At 43.8% G+C, this 19,866-nt stretch overlaps 1 protein-coding gene across 3 annotated transcripts in view; it reads right to left on the bottom strand.

The window, feature by feature from the left end:
- The window catches only part of SCFD2 (sec1 family domain containing 2), a 405,365-nt gene that overhangs the window by 114,796 nt on the left and 270,703 nt on the right, over positions 1–19,866 (bottom strand). Inside the window, exon 6 of one of the 3 annotated variants that reach the window (XM_023253107.2) lies at positions 10,149–13,137. The exons of the other annotated variants lie outside the window; for them this stretch is intronic. Coding sequence (XP_023108875.1) covers positions 13,016–13,137 — 122 coding nt within the window. The 3' untranslated portion in view covers positions 10,149–13,015. Of the gene's footprint in view, positions 1–10,148; positions 13,138–19,866 lie in introns of those variants that run through there. 3 annotated transcript variants of the gene reach the window in all.

Below are 19,866 nucleotides of genomic sequence, written 5' to 3'. Positions count from 1 at the left end.
TATTTATTTTTGAGAGACAGAGACAGAGTGTGAGCGAGGGAGGGGCAGAGAGAGAGAAGGAGACACAGAATCCCAAACAGGCTCCAGGCTCTGAGCTGTCAGCACAGAGCCTGATGCGGGGCTTGAACTCACGAACTGTGTGATCGTGACCTGAACTGAAGTCGGACACTTAACTGACTGAGCCACCCAGGCGCCCCTGTATGAATAAACTTTGCAAAGTCATTAAGGTTCTAAAAAGGGAAAAGGGAAACATGAAAATAATTCTCCATCCCAAGATGAAGATAACCCACCTCTTTACTTCCCGTGCCTGCAAATGGACTGTAACTCCTAAGCTGCCTTTCAATGCAAACACGGAAGTTGTCCAATAGCCTAGTCTGTATCAGTTATAAATATTTTTTAAAGAAACATCTGCAGGTGATCTACACTAGAATTGCACATTCGGAGTAACTACAGTATCGTGTCACAAAGATATGCCATACGAGAGATTATATAGTGAACAGCTACACTCCCAGCCCCCTCAGTTGACAGATGAGGAAAATGAAGCCTAAAGAGCTTTCCTAGTGCACACAGCTAATTGATGACAGAACTGAGACTAGAACTGAGCCTGTCCAGCATTCATCTGAAAGGGTCTAGAATTCTTCATTAAATCTCGGATGTTGCCGTAAATGCTATGACATTGGCTGCCTTCACTGTAAAAAAAACAAAACAAAACAAAAAAAAAACCAAAAACCAAAAAAAAAAAACCCAAAAATCAAAAAAAAAAAAAAAAAAAAACAACCCGCAAAACACTAGCATTTTTGTTACTCCTCAAATATAATCTTGCAAGATAGTAATCAAAACTAACTGCAGTTGTGTGATACGGTGTGGCTTCCTCAAGGACTAAGTTTGCTGAAGGGCTGTTTGGTGTTCATGCTGTTTTGAGGGGAGGGGGAGGGACAACATGGTAGCCGTGGAGAGCCATAGATAAGCTCCCTCGCAGGGCTGTTCTACAGTGATCATTTATGTGAGTCAATTGTTGCCCGTTCTACCAGGACAGCAAAGACAGTGCACAGTGGAATAGAAATTAACCCTAATTACCTACTTTCCAGCCTTTTACTGACTGGTTTTCCATTGTTTCATTCCTCTTTCTCTGTTTGTTTGGCTTAATTACATGGTTTGCTTGATTTGCAGTGGAGAAAAAAGAAGAAGACTTGACTTTTATTTACTTGTGAATGGGGTTTCCACTATGCTGCACTCAGACGAGGCTTACCTTTATTATAATAATTAAACCAGTTTTCCAGATGAAGGGTAAACTATTTAGCTTATTATCTTAGTAATTTAATCTTTTAATAGTGGAAAATGTACATAGGAGAATCCAAAAGGGTGAAGTGTAATTAAAACTCGAGCACCCCAAATTGGCTTTACATTCATACTAGTGATATGTTAAGGAATGTGTGTATGTAGGTATGTCCTTAGAGGGAAGAGAGAGCTAACAGTTTCTGAACCCCAAGCGTTGTGCTAGGTACTTACAGACAATATCTCACTTAATCTTCACAGCAAATTTACGAGAAATGCATTGTTACCGCCATTTTACGGATGAGGAAACCGAAGGTCTAAGAGTGTTATAAGTGGCCCAAATTCACACAGGCAGTCTGTCGTACAGCTAATTTTTGAATCTAAGGGGTCTAACTCTGAAGTCAGCGCTCTTTCTGCCATAGGCTGTTGCGGTCAATGGGACCGCTGAATGATCGGCCGACCAGTCTGGCTGCCAGGAAGGGAAGGAGAGGAAGAGGAAGGCCAGGATGCTGTGGTGCCACAAAGGCAGCTTCTGAGCAGGGAGAGGCCCCCAGGGAGGCCGTGCTATCACCTTCCTCCTTTCTCTCCATAAAGGTTTAATTGGTATGTGGCTGGAGGTCCAAGTCGCAGGGAGCCAAAGGTGAGGACATGTCAGAAGAGTCAGATTTGCCTGCTGGCTTAGAAGGTCTGGAGGGGATACGACAGCGAGGCACCAACACCGCCTGTCAGACAGAGCAGCACACGGTTACGCTGTTTTCTCCTGTTAACAGCAATAACCACTACGGTGACTAGTATTCCCATCATTGCCATCCTTCCATTGTTTCAGCATCTGGTTCAATTGAATTTACATTTCTTCTTTTTTTTTTTTAATGTCTTTATTTATTTTTGAGAGACAGAGAGAGAGAGAGAGAGAGAGAGAGAGAGAACAAGAGTGAGCACATGAGCAGGGGAGGGACAGAGAGAGAGGGAGACACAGAATCTGAAGCAGGCATCAGGCTCTGAGCTGTCAGCACAGAGCCTGACGTGGGGCTCAAACTTGTGAACTGTGAGATCATGACCTGAGCTGAAGTCAGACGCTCAACCGACTGAGCCACCTAAGCGCCCCTATACTTACATTTCTTGAGCACCTCCAGTGGCCTTGATACGGTTCTAGACCATAGGTTAAAGGGTACAGGCAACGAAAAGACAATCCCTGCCTTCTGGACTTCAAGATCTGTAGACAAATAGGTCCCTACTATATCTTGAGCTCTGTGAGGACAGAGACCTTATCTCTTTCCCTCTCTCCGCCCATTCCCCTCTCCCTTCCCTCCTTCCTTAATACCAAATGCCAGGCACTGTTTTGGGTGCTGGGAGCACAGTGATAAACAGAAGGGCTTTGTTTTTACGGGGCTATGATCTTGAGCCACGTTGTCCAGTAGAGTAGTTGCTAGTCACACCTAACTATTTCGATGTGAATTTAAATGAACAGGATCACACATTTGGTTGCTCAGTTGTACTAGCCACACAGCAGGTGCTCAATAGCCCCATGTGCCTAGTGACTACCACAGCGGATAGTGCAGATACAGAACACTCCCATCACCACTGAAAGTTCTATCAGATAACACTGTTCTCAAATCCCATTTGTAGTTAGATCTTTAGGATCTAGCACCGTGCCTGGCATATAATAGGTACCACTAAGTAGTCGTGAAATGTCAAAGTCATTCAATAAGCACAGCGAGGAAGGCACGAGCCAGTAGAGAAAGAGCAGAGAGGAGGAATTATTTTACACAGTAGGATGGGGTCAAGGAACACCTTCCCCGAGGAGAGAGGAATCAGTGACAGGATTTGAAAGACATTAAAGGTTCTGATATCTGTTTGGTCAACGAAGGCAGCTTGCTACAGTTCTAATGGGAGAGTGGCAGAGCATTCCTTTCAAAGTCAAATGCCAACTTTAATGGTAGCACCGGTCAGCTGCTTCTTGGACGGGGAAGGCTGAAACGTGGGGGAAGAGAGGGGGGGGCACAAAAACAGCCTTCAACCTCCTGACGAATTCTCATTAGGAAGACGTAAACAGAATGCATGCCCTCTTTATTTTAGGAAGTAAACATTTTGCAGTAAAGGCCTGAAATAGTCCTCGTTCGTAACTATTACCATGCTCTTCAAAATGAGTGTTCTGTGAAGCCTCCCTTTTAATCAGCAAATATGCTAGTCAGAGCCTTCTATAAAAAGAAGCAGTACTTAGGTGTCCATCCCTTAGCCACGAAAGGAAACTGAATAACAACATACACACGGTATGTGGTCAGTGATGGAGACCTCTGGGGTCTGGTTCGGGCTCGCTCTGGTCTGGGGCTGGCCAATCCAGTGGGGATCTCAGCTCCTTGAGAACAAGAAGATTGGAGAGTGTGGAAAGAGACGTAAACAAGGGCTGTGCGGAGGCCAGGTCAGGCCGACTTCAATTACCAACGTCTGCTTACAGGGAAGCATCAGGGCAAACCTGGTTACATCTTACTTAAAGGTGACTTGGTGGCTGGTCAGGGCCCCGCTGTCACTGTCATCCAAGCAAGCCCCACAACTAACACTTAAGATAGATCTTATTACATGCCAGGCACTGTTGAATTCGCTGAATTCTTATAGCAGCCCTACAAGATGGGTACCATGATGATTCCTTTTGACAGATGAAGGAGCTAAGGCACAAGGAGGGGTATATAACTCGCCCAAGGTCACACAACTAACTAGTAAGTGGTAGAGCTGGCAGTGAGCACTGGTCTTATGCCAAGTGTGGTTGGAGGCAGAAGGGCCATGGAGGGGGCAGGAGGTGGGAAGGTTCAACCCTAGCTTAAACTTTTGGGGGCATCACAGAAACTTCTCAAGGTGACCTTCCTGATACCCTGACACAGCCCTGGAAGTGAGAAGGGTGGAGAGTCAGGAACACTGCTCACTGTTGGGCACATTTTCAGGGTTTAAGTATCTTTTTTTTTTTTTTCCTGAAAGCTCCCTGCTCTTGGGAGACGGGGATTTCTACTCTTAACTTTTGCTATGACTCCCCTCCCCAAATCCATAGAGGCAGATGCAAGAGACATTGAAGAGATCTTCAAATTCTGTACTTTTCCATGAAACCCCAAGGGGAGGGAACAAGTGTGACCCACCACAGTGGACCTCTGCTGATGGGAAAGTCCCTGGCTTGCCTGCCCAAGGTCAGGCACCTGACCCCGCTCGGCAAGTACTAAGAGCCCCAAGTCTTGGCCAACTCTGGGCCCCCAACCACCAACAGTTTCTTGCTCGTGAGGAAGGGTTTGTGAGGCCCCCTCTCCTCGGGCATTACACCAAAGAGACATCTGCAAACTCAGCACGTGTGTCCATTATATCATGATAAATGCACCAGCCCCCTGTCTTAGGAAAGATGACTCATTTTCTTAAATTGGCATCTATTTCTTGAGATCCTTTGGTCCCATAAGGACAGGTGAAACTATAATAACAGGTAATAAGAAAACTTGTGATCAGAGACCCCCCAGAGCAGCGCACTGAAAAAGATAAGATATGCTCTTAACACGACCGAAGCAAGCTTCGTAGCTGTGTTTTATAGCAACATCCAAACTCCACTGAAACCTTCCAGATCTTGTGTGCATTCACAAACGTAAAAAGCATCACCCTGCCCAGGGTCTTCTGCTGCACACTCACAGTGGCACCTGCCTTTGAGCAGGTACTTCTGTACGTCACACATCCACCATTTGCTCCAGGAGGAAAGAGGAAGGGAGAGGGGCCCAGAGGTCTGGGTGCTTCTGAGAAAGCCTTTCCCTTCCCCCATACCCACCTCTCCTTCAGCGCGTACAGTCTCACCACAACACTCTGCCTTGGAGAGCATCAGGACAAGGCCAACATGCCCTGCACTCCTTTTCACACCTGTCACCCAAGGTCACTCCTGATCACTCCTGCTCTCAAGATGGCTCTGCACATCCCTTCTCGGCCTCCAGTTCCCCCTGCCCAATTTCCAAATCTCTGTGCCTTCTGGAACTCATGTCCATCGGCACTAAGATCCCCTATGTTCTCAACTTCTTCGAAACCTCCCTTTACCTTCTTGCTCTCCCCTCCCTGGCAGCTCTCGCAAGTAGTGGCTATCTTCTCTGCCACAAACTTCAAGCCACTGGGGCCGGAGGTGAAGCTGATATTCTTTAGTCAGTAGTAGTAGCAATATTGACATCAGCAGCTATGTTGTAGGAATATGAGAGATTTTACTTGTTAGGCTTTATAGGCAAACTGTTTTAAGGGACTAAACCCAATCCAAGTGCAAGGATGCCCGCCATGTCCTTGCTGAATCACCTTGCTTAGCTAACGTGGTGAACTTGAGCACATTGTTTTCTCCAAACTCACAGATTTTCTTTTTTTAATCAGGTACGACCTAGTCTGTGCTAGGTGTTATGAGAAGCCTGAAATACAGATGCTACCCTCCTCAAACCTTATCTACCTGGGGAAAACTGGAGTTTGTGTGGGATAAAGACTCAGGGCATGGGAGTGGTTTCCAAAAGGCCACACACAAAAATCACTCTCGTGCAGATGCTTGGAAGGAGTATGAAGGCAGGACCAGGATGGGTGGAGACTCTCAAAAGCTGGAGAGCACCCCCATAGCTGAACAGGGCAGCTTCCACTTACCTCTGGCCCAGTGTTGCAAAGGCCTACGGGTCCTAATAGTCAGTCCATTTTCTCAAGAGATATTAGAAATGCACATTGTAAAGTGGAATCTGAATTTTAAATAAGTGATAATTCAAAACATTTAAAAACACTGTGAGAGGTGGCTTAGTGTAGTGTTAAGAGCATGGATTCTGGAGCTAAACTGCCTAGGTTCAAATCCTAGTTCCAGAACTCACTGTGGGTTCTGGGCACACTAGTGAACTTTTCTGTGTCAGCATCTGCACTTATAAAATGGAGATAATAATAGTACCCACCTCCTAACTCTGTAACCTGCTTGAGATGTCTGGAAGCACTCTATAAAAGTTTGATAACTGGCCAACAGTAGCCAGCCTTCTTGCACACCCATGAAGCATCAGCTGTAAGCATAAAGAACATCAGTCTTAGGGCATTTAAGTCCACATACAAAAGAGTATTTTTAGGTGCTTATAAATAGGGCAGAATATAAGAGCCAGGACATCACAAGAAGAGATTCATGTGGAATGGAGGGGCTTCTTGAGGGTGAACCTGAGCTGGGCTCTACTGAACAGTGCTATTGGCTGGACAGCAAAAAGACAGAGAAGGTTAAAGAAAAGTGGGGATTTCAGTCAGAATCTCTGTCTCTGCAGGAAACAGATGCCACACTCCAGCTGGGAAATGTGAGAAGAGTTTAATAAAAGAGCTATTTGCAAAGAGTGGGCAGGGCTTAAGGAAATGAACAAGGAGGTATAGCACTCCCGGGCTAGTAGCCACAGAGGCCATGCCCAGGCCTGAAGAGGAATCGGAGGGAGGCAGCATCCTGAACATGACAAAGGAGCTGGGGGTGGGGGTGGGGGTGGGGGGTGGGGTGGCCTCACAGCAGGTGGGGCGATAAATACCCAAACTTCATTCTCCTAAAATCTCCAGCTGATGCCTCTCCATTAGCTGGTGTCAACCAGGAGCCACAGGCAAGGGAGCCCACTGAAACAGGCAATACAGGATGACCCTCCCTCCTCCCCCTCTCCTTCCCCATCCCTGCACAAAGCAGAGTGAAGAGTTGAGGACAATACCTAGCAAAATGGGAAAGATGAAGTAAAAGAAACAGAGGCCAGGGACGCCTGGGTGGCTCAGTCGGTTAAGCGTCTGACTTTGGCTCAGGACATGATCTCACGGTTTGGGAGTTTGAGCCCCGCATCGGGCTCTGCACTGACAGCTCAGAGCCTGGAGCCTGCTTGGAATTCTGTGTCTCCCTCTCTCTCTGCCCCTCCCCCACTTCTTCTCTGTCTCTGTCTCTGTCTCTCTCTCAAAAATAAATAAACATTAAAAAAGAAAGTCAGGCTTAAAATGTGTCAGAGAGCAAGAAAGCTATTCAAGCTTTCGTTTTTCAATCTATCACATTCATTTGCTGTCCCTGAAGTCCAATAAATAACAGGAAAGCGTTTTTACAATGTTGGAAGGACACTGAGGCTATACACACATGCTCGGTGAGGTGGAGAAGTAAGAGAGAGGAGGAACAGTTGGCCAGAAGCTCAGGGGATGGGGAGGAGCATGTATAAAACATTTTTCAAAATAGCGTAAGGTTTCTAGAGAAAGAAAAAACAGGCACACAAGTCTACAGAAGTGTTGAACTTGAAGACTGAGCCGGGTTTTTGGAGACAAGCTATAGAAAGTAGATGATACTGTCTTAATGGACATGCCCTCAAAATTTAAATAATGGAAAGTGACTGGCCCAAAAGCCCCAGGAAAGTGTTTTCCAATTGTCTATAATTAAAAAAAAAAATCATGCAGAACTATCAGCTCAATTCAGCCAAAGCTTAAATGAGCCGCTTTACATACTTTTTCATTTGATGGTGCATATGATGTTCTGATAGAACAATCTGAGCCCTAACACGAAGCCCTGGGTCTCAATAGCAGCACTAAAAAGCACTGTGTGCAGTGCAGTGGCTTTCCTTTGGACTGAGAACCTCACCTCCCAATTACCTTTGATAAACCTGCCTTCGCCCATAAGCAGCTATAAACTCCTCCTTGCAAACTATGACGTTCTTCCTGTGTGGGCTCTAGAAGTAACAAGTTGCACCCTGTCAGGGAGCACTTGCTCTGGCTGGGACTAACTTCTTTCCAGGGACCTCCGAGATCCTGGAGTCCAGTGTTCCCAAAAACATTTCTAAAAGCCCTAATAGGCACTAAATGAACAAAGGGTTCCATGGTCAAAAGAGTTTGGGAAATACTGGTTGAGATTCATAGAAGTTAAATAGGTTTTCCTTAAGGAAAAGCTTTTCATATCAAGTGCCAATGGCAAATCTACTGGAGGAAGATACGGTAAGCAGAGATTTTCAAACTTACTTGGTGAAAGAATACCTTCCTTTCAGCGAGCTCTTGCGGAACAGATGTGCTGTTGAACACACTATAGAATGTGGGCTACAAAAGAAGAAACTGGGGTCCAGAGAAGGGGACTGTGCTCCCAACTGATGTGCTCCCTGGTTCTAGCAGTACTGAGATTCACTGCTGACCTCATATGCAACCTTCTTTTATAGCCATAAGCCATCTGAACTCTCATCCCTTTTGCTGTCTCCTACTATGGCACGGGTCCCGTCTTGCCATCACCTCTTGCTCCCTTCAGCATCTCAGCTGCCTTTCTCTGAACCTTGCCCAACTGTCTTTCTTGAGGAACAAGGCCAGAAACATCATGCACATTCCAGGTAGGAACACAGGATGGCTCTGTACATGTCTTCAGCCTGCTTTCCTATAACTTGGCCAAGGACCCAACATTTCATTGGTCTTCTGACCTAGAGGAACTGAGTGTTGACTGTAGTGTTCATCGTACTTTCTGGGGCTGCACCATAGCTTGGAGGACATCATCTTCTAAGTCAAGGGCTTATGTTTCACTTCCTGCCCTAGATTAGGCTAGAGATCATCTATCCCACCCCGTATCTCCCACGGTGTCCACCCCCCCATATGATTCCCCAAAAGTCTTCCATTTGCTTTGCTCAGTTGATATTTTAGAAGTTCCTTCCCTAATTATTATCCTGTTCTTGCCCCAAAGAAAACACATTCACTGATTTCTATAGCTTTGCAGGATCTTGATACTTATTCCTGACAGCTAACTTTAGAATTATTCCAAATTTACAGTTACTTTCTTTAAATGACTTCAAAATATTTTCTACAAACTGTAGCTTAGGTCCTTGCCTGCTTCTTCTAGATATGACAAAGATTTCTATCCAATTAGGAAATCGCCTTTAAAACAAACGATGGCTTTTACACAATAGCAAAAATGCTGGCAATTAGAAGAACAGCCAAACAAACAGGTTTGTGCTTTTAACCGAGTGAGCTATAGAACTGTTGAATCATTATATTTTACACCTGAAACTAATATAACACAGTGTTAATTATACTTGAATTACAAAAATAAAAACAGGTTTGTGCTCTCAGATGCAGACATACTGAGTTCTGCTGAATGTCAAGGCTGAATTGGGCTGAATGTCAAGGCTGAATTGGGGAATCCAGCTGCTTCTTATACTACAGCAATGAGGACAGAACATTCTTGGCAGGCAGCCCTGTGCTTGTGGGCAATTTGTCTTTAAATTAGACTTCCCAGTAGCCGGTATCGTTCTGGGCTCAGAGTAGATGCTCAATAAACATTTTTTAAAGGAACAAATGATTGAATAAAGGAACAAACGAACGAACAAAGAAACATCCTGGAAAAGAAATGTCTTAGGCATGGTGTTGGTCTCAGCAGCCAAGCCTGTGTCTTTTGTTCTTTTTCCCATTCCTGGAAATCCAGCCCCTTTAACACATCCTTTGTTACTCTAAGGACATTCCTCAGATCCCCACAAAGCAGGAGGTGATCTAGTCAGTCACATCTTTGGATAATGACAATTTTCAATTTCCAAGGAGAATTAAGACTATAAGGCCATTAGTGGCAAACCTTTCAAAATGCCTTTAGGAAACAAAGGTGACATTTCTGTGTACAGAATACCTTTAAAAAGCATTCAATTCGAACACTGTTCTACAGCATCAGATATGTCTAATTTTATACTTCACATTTGGATTCTATTTTTCCCTCTAAAAAAGGCACAAAGATAGCAAAATATTATGTGTGCCAATTCACGGAACAGTTGTTACTATTATGTATCTATTTCTGTGAGGATACTGTTATGGAGCTGTGCTCATAATAGAACCTTCATTCTAAATTTCTGTGCACCTTATGAATTTCACTCCATCTCAGCTCCCCCCGCCCCCTCCCCCCCCAAGAAGTCAGTCAGGTTCCTTTAATAATACCAGTAAATGGCTCCAGCCTCCCACAGCTGCAGAGGTTTACCGTCCTGGGAGATTTTCAACGTAACAATTCACGCTTCCAATGAAAACAGTGACAGAGTTGACATGATTTACGGGGGAGAAGGACTGATTAGGGACTAGCACACTACCAAGCAAATATTAAACAACTACGGGGAACTTTTAATATGCAATGCTCTCTCTGTTCATAACAAAAACAAGCCAGGAACAATTTCCTGTGCTACAGTCAAGTGAAATGGAAACTTGTTTTTGAGGTTCCTTGTTGTGTGTTGTACACATTTCAGCAAAGCAACCTTCACCTATAAGAGGCACTGGCTCCTTCAATGACTCCATCCTTTCCATTTCAAATGGAAACGAGCTGCACTTCTCAACTGTAACAAGAGCGCCTATGCAGGAGGTCAACGCTGAGCTGGACAACACCTCCCTGTGAAATGCATCAAGTATCTTTATCTCAGTTAAAGTCTATCTGTAGTGAATTGTCAGTGACAACCTGTGGCCTGAAATTCAGTTCCTTGATGCTCTCAGGGCATTATTATTTCTTCCTCCCTGGAGATCTAAATGAGCACATAATATACTATGAATTGGGGGTTGAAATAGACATTGATTCGGAGAGACAGAAAAAGGTTCTGAAAAGACAAATCTGTGGATTTTCCATTAAGAGTAAGTAATTTGGAAAACCAATCTTAGACTCCCCCCGCCCCCCTTAATGATATAACTCCTCCTGGATGATTCGAAAATACCCCATGCCCCAACTCTCTGCCCGCAAATTTCCAAAAACAACAGTAAAAAAGATCCTGGCAGAAGTCAAAGGGTCAATGGGTCCTAAATAGCTTTCAGGCTCAAGTATGCACCTCCAACAATGAGAGATGTCCAGCCACGTTATAATGAATCACCTCTTGACAAGAGATTCCCAGCCATAAAAATGAACAACTGTGTATTTAGTGCTATGAACTACATAGCTTACAAATCTCAACGGGGAAAATTTGAAATTGGGAAAGGCTGGGATATCTTATTAGTCTAAAATCACACACACACACACACACACACACACACACACACACACACACACACACAGGGCAAAGGCAGGGAAGGTAGAAGCAGAAACCGCTCTACAATCTTGGCCACGTAAATTGTCCTCTGTGATGTACTTGATAATGCCAGAAGAACCCAGGGCAATTTGTCAGGACTTCATGGCCACTCTGATGGACTTTTTGATACAATTCTTAAAAACGAGATTCAAAAAAGCATACTGTCTCTCCTTCTCTGTTCCTTTGCTCATGTAGAATAAAATTTGTTCATTTTCATAGCTTTCCAGAAGAGACAAACTAGCGATTTCCTGGTACTGCTCACAAGCCTGTTTCCAGCCAGTCAGCAAAATATCCATCTGCATTTATGGAGTTAATTGATGTCTATTAATTTTGCTCAGATTCTCTCTCCTCCTTCCACCTCCCTATCCCTTTTTTTTTTTCTTTTTTAAAGAGAGAAAGCTAATGCAAACCATGTTTATGTGCTCAAAGGCACAGAGGAAATTCATTACTCTGAGGAATAGCACACTCCACAAGTGAAATGAAAGTAATCTTATTTATGACAGGAAGGGGCCCTCGCTAGACTGAACCGCACCACACTCGGGCTGTTACACAGAAACGGAGCTGCAGAGCTCCAGCACCAGTTCCAAATGGCGGCCTCACTGGCAACAAACACATCTGCGGTTCTGGGCTTGGAAGCTCTCAGAAGCCCCAGAAAAACAGCCGTCTGAATAGGGACGAGAAGAGGAACCCGTTGAGAATGCACCGTTTTCCCCTCACACCTCTCTAGCACCTTCCTGGCACTCCGTATTACTAACTTGCAAAACGGTACTTCACCAGGTCATGAGTTGCTGACATTTATCAAGTACTGGCCTGTACCTACAGCTATGCTAGTGTCATGGCCTAATTCCTTTATCATGAGGATTTTTCACTGTGGATTCATGGGCTCTTTCCCATGTAAATAAATAACGGAACTGTTTAAATGACATGTTTTCACAATAAATGTCCACTTGTGCCCTTGCAGACAATTCTCCCTTTCCTTCTTGAAAATCTCATCAACAGTAAGTATACTTCTTATTTAACTATTGGGGTTGTTTTTCCCCCCCATGTGTTTTGTTTTGTTTTGTTTTCTCATTCATTCAGCCAACAAAAATCGCTTACTTCTTGTGTACTAGATAGGAGCTACTGGAGGGTTAGTCTCTTCACTTTCTTTCTAAACTACTCTTCAGCACTCTACAAAGTCTTAATAAACATTATGTGGAACTTTGGCAGGAATCAGATGGTTTTATAGTATTTACGGTGTGGCTTCCTAGAACAACTTTTGCTGGAAGGTCCTCTGAGATCATCAGGCCCAACCCCTTGTTTATAGATGAGGAAACAGGCTCAAGGGTAAATCCTTTTTATTTAAAAAAACATACTTTCCAATACTCTAAGCAACTTCCCCTGTTTCCCATTGCAGGGAAGGATATTATTGCTTGGATTCTAGGCAGTGAGGGATTTTATATTCCCCTCATCTATATGAGAAGGGTTTGTCTCTTCTTCCAGCATAAAATCAAAAAGGTCAACTGAAAAGTGCTGGGTCTTCTGAAGTCACATACAGGGATCCAATATACCAGAGCGCTATTGGGAATTCATCGGTTAACTATTTTGATCAATGCACCTTTATTAAGCCTTGTGCCAAGCAAGTGGGAGGCCCTGAGGAAAGCAAGGCGCACACGTTTTCCCACGTGGTTCCGGGTCATGGAGGGGAGGCAGGCAGAGAAATAGGTGAATGTGTTCACGTTACAGAACGGTATAGTTGCTCAGATGCAGGAACACAGGCTCTGTGAGAGAATGGAGGCTCCTCCAGGATGAAGGGGACGCTTGCTCTGGAGACAGAGTGACAATGACTCTTCCAGGCAGAAGGAACAACCTTTATAAAAGCCTGGGGAAGAAAGTCTCAGAGTTTTTGGAGAGTCGATATTAGTGGTCCACACTGGTGGGGAGGTAAGAAAGGGATTATAGCTAGAGTCTCTGATTTTTACCAGCCACACCTAAAATCCAAGCGTTCCTTCCTTGCCTTGCCCAAGTTCAATGCTTTTAAGTGTGGTATGCAACATTATCTGCCTGGCTATTCGCCCTGTAACCCAAGACACTATTCTCTGTTCAGCTTTGCCATACACAAAGGTGCTTCCATTTACCTTAAAAAGGCCCTGAATTCAATCCATCCAGCATTTATCAAGCACCTCATATGCACTACTCTCTGTACTGTGCTACCTCAGCTCTCACAGGACGTAGTTCGGTTAGAGCATGGATCACACTGCATTTGGGCTCCTCAGCCTTCCTCTGAGGTCCAGGGAGGCCAGGTTCAATCCTGCCTACTTCTGTAATCCTAGCACAATGCCAAACACAGAGTAGGAAATCAACAAAAGTTTGTGAATGATACGTACGGATTTGGTGGGACCTAGCTCCATTCTCAAAATATAGTTAAGCACACCAAAAAGAAAAAAAAAAAAAAGAAAAAAGAAAAGGGTTTCCTACATAGCATGTTTCAATGCAGATGGTAAGTGGACAACCAAAAAATGGTTAGGGGTCCCTGTTTACCGCAAACTAGCATAACTCAGCATTCCCTGCAATTAGGGCACATGCACTATTTCTTTCTCTAAGCTTATAGTATCCACTAGAAAATTTTCCTGGTGTACTGGGTGGCAGATGTTTTGAATAAAAAGCAGACATTACAAGCTAATGATTTAGCAAAACAAACCCAAAGCCAGCAATTCGGGAGGGAGAACAGGAACTATGTCAAAACATCCAGCATTATTACAGGGTCTACTATTTGCTACCTCAGTTTTTCATTAAGCAAAACTCACTATGTTTAAGGCAGTTTTCAAAGCGTAAGTACGGAAAAACCCAGTAATAAAGACTAACCGTATACTCAGATGGTCAGGACACAGACCAAGATTATGGATTTTATGGCTCTGATCCACTACAGTTAGTGCTTAAACACCTATCATTCATGCAGGGTTTATTGCAGACCTACTACGTGCCTGGCACTGCACTATGCCCTGGGAATACATAGGTGAGGAATAGGACAGCTCTACCTTGAGGGAATTTACAACCTGGTAAAGGATACAGAGAAGTAAGTTTTAAAAGACTGCAACCAACCCAGCCTTTGCAGGAAACAGCATGAGAGTGAGGGCGGGCTTCCCAGGAGAAGCTAGGTCTCTCCAGTGAGTGTTGTCAATCAGCAGGCAGTTCAGATAAGACTTTGCAAACTGACCAGCACATGTTTTCCATCACTATTAGCAAAATAACTCGAGTCAGAGCGCTCACGCTGGCTTATCTGCCGAGGTGGTAACGCAGCGCCGTGTGATCTCAGAAGCTTTGTATTCAGACGACTTCATCAAATAATATTCTCATCAAAGTACATTTGCCTTTAAAAACGTATTAAGTTTGGGGGAGGTGGGGAAATGAAGAGCAAAGTGGTAAAGAGTTTGGATTCTTTCATCTTCCTGCTGTAATAACTTGTTCAGGCCACAAAGAGGCACTCTGGGCTAAAGAATGAGGGGGCTTTTCTTTCCCACTCAACATCCCCTTCTCTTCTCCGTGAGGGGTTTTTAGAGAGCAACGGGGGCTTATCTAACACCAGGGGGACCAGCCGCTCTTGTAGAAAGGCAGATGTGTCCTGCACAAAGTACAGATGTGTTTGACTGCGGGGCCAAAATAAATCTTCTTTACGCAGGAAAAATTAAATGAAGGCAGAGACTGCTTCTTAAGAGAGGGGGCTTCTATTGCTAAAAATAACCATTTTTCCACCCGATCACCTCTGGGGGAGTAAGGGAATAAATAAATAACAGACAAAATTAAAACATTCAACAATAACAACGACAACAACAACCCTCGTAAAAGAAAACAGAGCTCCCAGGATAATGAGAACATATTTGAAACGGACACACGGCTGGAAGCATGGAAGCGGTTCTGATATTCTCTTTGCTGCTGGTTTTGCATGATCCTGTTCGAACAGGAATCTTCCTTAACCTCCATCCTGAATCAGTCAATAATCCAGTATCTGTGATATTCCAGTCAGTTGTCATGGAGATCAATTTAATGTCGCAAATTTAGCTTTGCGGTTACCATTCTGGATCATACAGGAGCAGAGAGCAAGAAAATCCTATCTGTCCTGAGCTAACATTTTCATTTCTTAGGGGTTAAGAGGTTAAGAAATATTGGACAAACCGTATACTGTTATAATATGCATCCTTAAGAAATATTCCAATCTTTATGTAGATTTTCAAAACTCCACAGCATTTTTATCTAGCTAAAACTCCTGGGTTCTTGGGGCACCTGGGTGGCTCAGTCGGTTGAGCGTCCGACTTCGCTCAGGTCACGATCTCACAGTCCGTGAGTTCGAGCCCCGCATCAGGCTCTGTGCTGACAGCTCAGAGCCTGGAGCCTGCTTCAGATTCTGTGTCTCCCTCTCTCTCTGGCCCTCCCCCCATTCATGCTCTGTCTCTCTCTGTCTCAAAAATAAATAAATGTTAAAAAAAATTAAAAAAAAAAAAAAACAAACTCCTGGGTTCTTTAGCCATGAGTGCGTTTACTAAAGTTTCTTTGAACTAGACAACATAAGTGAATTGTGTTGGAAATGAGTAAGAGGTTCTAATTAGAAGATGGTTGAACAAAAACACATACTTGTTACTTTCTGAAACATTTAGTTTTAAATTGGGTTGGTGTGGATTTTTTTTTTTTAAGTATCTTAGGGAACCTGAAAACCGCACATCTTTCCCAAGATGGTATTTCAGGACATTAAAAAATGATCAAAATCTTATCCCCCCTCCTGCATCCGTCCCCATTCTCTTCTAAAAGAGAAAAGAAGCAAAAGTTCTTGCATAATATTCAAGTTTGGGTGGGCACCATTGACTAATTATAACACAATAGGCTATTTTCTGCTTCCTAAAAATAAGAAGGGCAATTATCCAGGGGTACGGGTGGTTATGCAATGGTACCACATGGACCACACTTCACCCGCTGGAAGCAAATGTGGAAAACATTTCAATCACATGTAAAAAAGACCAGGAGAGAGAGGATGAATAAAAACATGCTGTGCAAAATAGCAAAGCAACTCGCCCAAATTCCTGAGGATGATGATGATGCTGTTTACATCTATAGTAAGTGATATATGGGTTTTACAAACCTCGGTCCAATTTTTAAAAAGTATTTGCCCTTTCTTTTATTTTTTAAAGTTAAACCAGTTAGAGTCCATCAGAATAAGGACTTTAAAATACTCAACAATAGTAAGATTAAGTTCTTTTAAAATTAATTTGGGGGGGCACCTGGGTAGTTCAGTCAGTTAAGTGTCTGACTTGATTTTGGGTCAGGTCATGATCGTGTGGTTTGTGGGTCTGAGCCCCGGGTTGGGCTCTGCGCTGGCAGTGTGGAGCCTGCTTGAGATTTTCTCTCTCTCTCTCTCTCTCTCTCTCTCTCTCTCTCTCTCTCTCTCTCCCTCTCTCTCCCTCTCTCTTCCCCCTCCCCCACTTGCGTTCTGTCTCTCTCAAAATAAATAACTAATTTGGCGGAAAAAATAAAGAGCAATTTGTTATAATATGAAAAGCCCTGGATTAGGAATCAGGAGACAGGATCTGAGGTCAGCTTCACAACGCATGAGTCCTGTGCCCTTGGCAGGTCGCTTTATTTCACTGGTGGATTTTCTGTAAAATGAAGGGGTTGGACCACAATGACCTCTGAGGCCCTTTCCAGCTCTATCAGTCCAGGATTTTAGTTCTCATAATCAGACTCTTAGAGTTGTAATGTACCATGACTGGCAAAGAGAATCAGCCAAGGCTACAGGTTGAAGACTGGAGAGGTGACTGGCTAGAGGAAAATTTGAAAACAATTTCAAGAAAAAATTTATACAGCTGGTCCTTTACTCAAGTTATTAATCATCATCGTGCTCATGGCCATATCAATTCTTACTCCTCCCACATTTCTCCATTCAGTCTCCCATCCTTCCAGACCTGTAGCTTCAAACCCTCTCCTTTCCTCAACCCTCCAGGGCTTCCTCCCTCAACCTTGCTGCTGGCGGGCGGCCTGACTTCCTCCTTCACTGGGAACCAGAAACCATCAGGGAGGCCCTCCACCAGTTCCCACCTCCCACCTTACAGGCTCTGCGCCTGTGCCCACAATACTCTGGCTTCCCTCCTTCTTTGGTGAATAAGCCACCTCTGCTGTCGGCAAAAACGGAAGGCAAATCATATGCCTTCTCTACTCAAAACCCTTGAGACCCTGTTCTCACGCAGAGCCAAAGCCAAAGTCTCTATGAAGGCTGACCAGGTCCTTGCTCTGCACTCGGCCGTCTCTCCTCCTGCCCGCACTTGCTCATTCCCAACTCTCTGGCTGTGGTGCCTGGAATAGACCAAGCAAGCAACGGCTTCGGGACCTTTACATCTGCTGTTTCTCCTACCTGGCAAGTCCCTCCCCTAAATATCAAAAAGGCTCACTGCCATGTGACATACTCTGTGTTTATGGACTTCCCACACCAGAATGTAAGCTCTATGGTGGCAGAGATTTGCTGACTACATTCATTGTCCTAAGCCCAGGAAGGGTGATAGCCCCAGCCACTCACATTCATTGAATGATTTAATTGATTTATATGACACTGTTAAGCATTTAAAAACTGGTGAAATTTTTATATCGTTACAGAATAAACCAAGCCTTAAAAACTTAAATCAACTATTATAAATCTATTGTTCGTAGATTTCTGAACTGGAAAAGGATACACGTAGATCATGTACACCCACAGAAAGTTAGACCTAAATCTTACAGTACTCCAACACTGCTCCAAATAACATGAGTTGCAAAATAAGGCAAAATTGCAATGCTCCTGACAAGCATTGCTCCTGACGGCAATAATCCAATGTTCTCACACTTCAGAGGCCAATTTCCTTCTGGTGATTTCTCCCCAATTCATCCTGAGTAGACAGAATCACTCAAGTCAGAGGGATTTATATTCAGTCAATCAATTCTTTGTCAGCAGGAAAACTCCACTGGGCCCATGATGTGCAGGTTTCATGCTTATAATTTCCTTCACTGCTAGACAGACATTTCTGGGGAAGAGTCCCAGCACACTGACTCTGTAGACCAAACACAGCCCTCCCAAAGGATGCTTAGGACACATAAATATCACAAAACCCATACCTGCCTGACTTTGCTCATTAAGAACTATGTAATGCGTGCGCTCATGCTGGACACGCCTCAGGTTGTCTGTGGCCATTCTTACTGGCCTTTAGACCAAGGACAGCCACAATAAGTCTTGTTGTAACAACCTCTTGCACGATGTTCTCAAGATGGCCAGTTGTTAAGGAGAACAGCCAACAAAGCTACGGACGCGATAGTCCAGTGCAATGTTCCGACCCTCGCTTGCTGAGGCAAGAATAATACTCAATGCTGAGATGACTGCAGTCACACAGGCTCTCTGACACCCAGATGAGAGGAATAAACTGCAGCAAATTTCCTGGGGTGCAGTGTTACTCATATTCATCGGGAGTCTTAAAAAGAATTGTGGCCTTTGACCTAGTAATTCCATTTCTATGACTTTATCCTAAGGAAGTAATTAAAGATAAGGACAAAGATTTATGCAGAAGGATGTGTTCAAAATCTGGAAACAACTGAAACGTCCAAAAATAGGAAATGCTTAAATAAATAATAGGAGCTCTTAAAATATAATGCAACTATTAAAGGGAAATTTTTGAGACTAACTTGATGAGAACTCCTGATATCAAGGTTAATTTGCATTTAAGTTTTATTTGTAATAGGTAGGTATACATATATTTATATATACACATGCCTATGAATTGAGAGAAACCTACCAAAATATTTACAGCGATTATCTCCGGTGATGGGCTTAAAGTTGATTCAAAATTTTTGGCTTCATAGTGTACTACCATAAACAGATATGTCTTAATTTTGAAAAAAAAAAAATACCAGGGGACTGACTATCAAGTGACATCATCAGGAGAAGACATAAGGAGTACAAAGCCTGCTTGGATTTAAAGGGGGTGGAGAAACCCCCGCACTTGATAAGCTTGTGATCGTATCTCCGTGGCTGAAATTCTCATTCTCTCAGACGTATCACTCTTGTAAAAACTCACCTCCAAACAAGCTTCCAAAGAAACCAAATACAAGTTTATGCAGCTCTGTTGCTCAGCTGCCCACCCCCATCTTCCTGGCGGGTTCTCTGGTGGTCACTCCTTGATTTAATTTAGATTAATACAGTAGGTCTTAACGTGGCTACCCTGCTTTGGATCGCAAGCAATGCTAATTATTATCATAAAGGACTAGCGACCGGGGAGGTTTAAAGTTCAGGCGAGAGACCGCCGTCTACATTTCTGCTATTTGCCTTACTAAATTACAAGAGTCTGGTGAGTCAATATGAAAGATTCCAAACACAAAGGTCAACGCTGGGCTACTGACCTTCCTGACCCTACCTCAGAGCCAAGAATTGCAATGCCGTTCTCCCTCCCACGCCAAAACCATTAGCAACCAGCTTGTCTTGGTTGATTCTTTTCTTTCACAACTATTTTTGAATAGATAATAGTTTTTCTGGTGCCCACACACTAGATTAGCATGCCATTTCATGACTTTCCTTCACTGTAAAGGCCTTTAATGCATTTGTAAC

This window comes from Felis catus, chromosome B1, assembly GCF_018350175.1.
Source record: "Felis catus isolate Fca126 chromosome B1, F.catus_Fca126_mat1.0, whole genome shotgun sequence".
In the NCBI taxonomy this organism is placed as follows: Eukaryota; Metazoa; Chordata; class Mammalia; order Carnivora; family Felidae; genus Felis; species Felis catus.
Note: the sequence above shows the minus strand (reverse complement) of the source record. Positions and strands in the feature narration are given on the sequence as shown.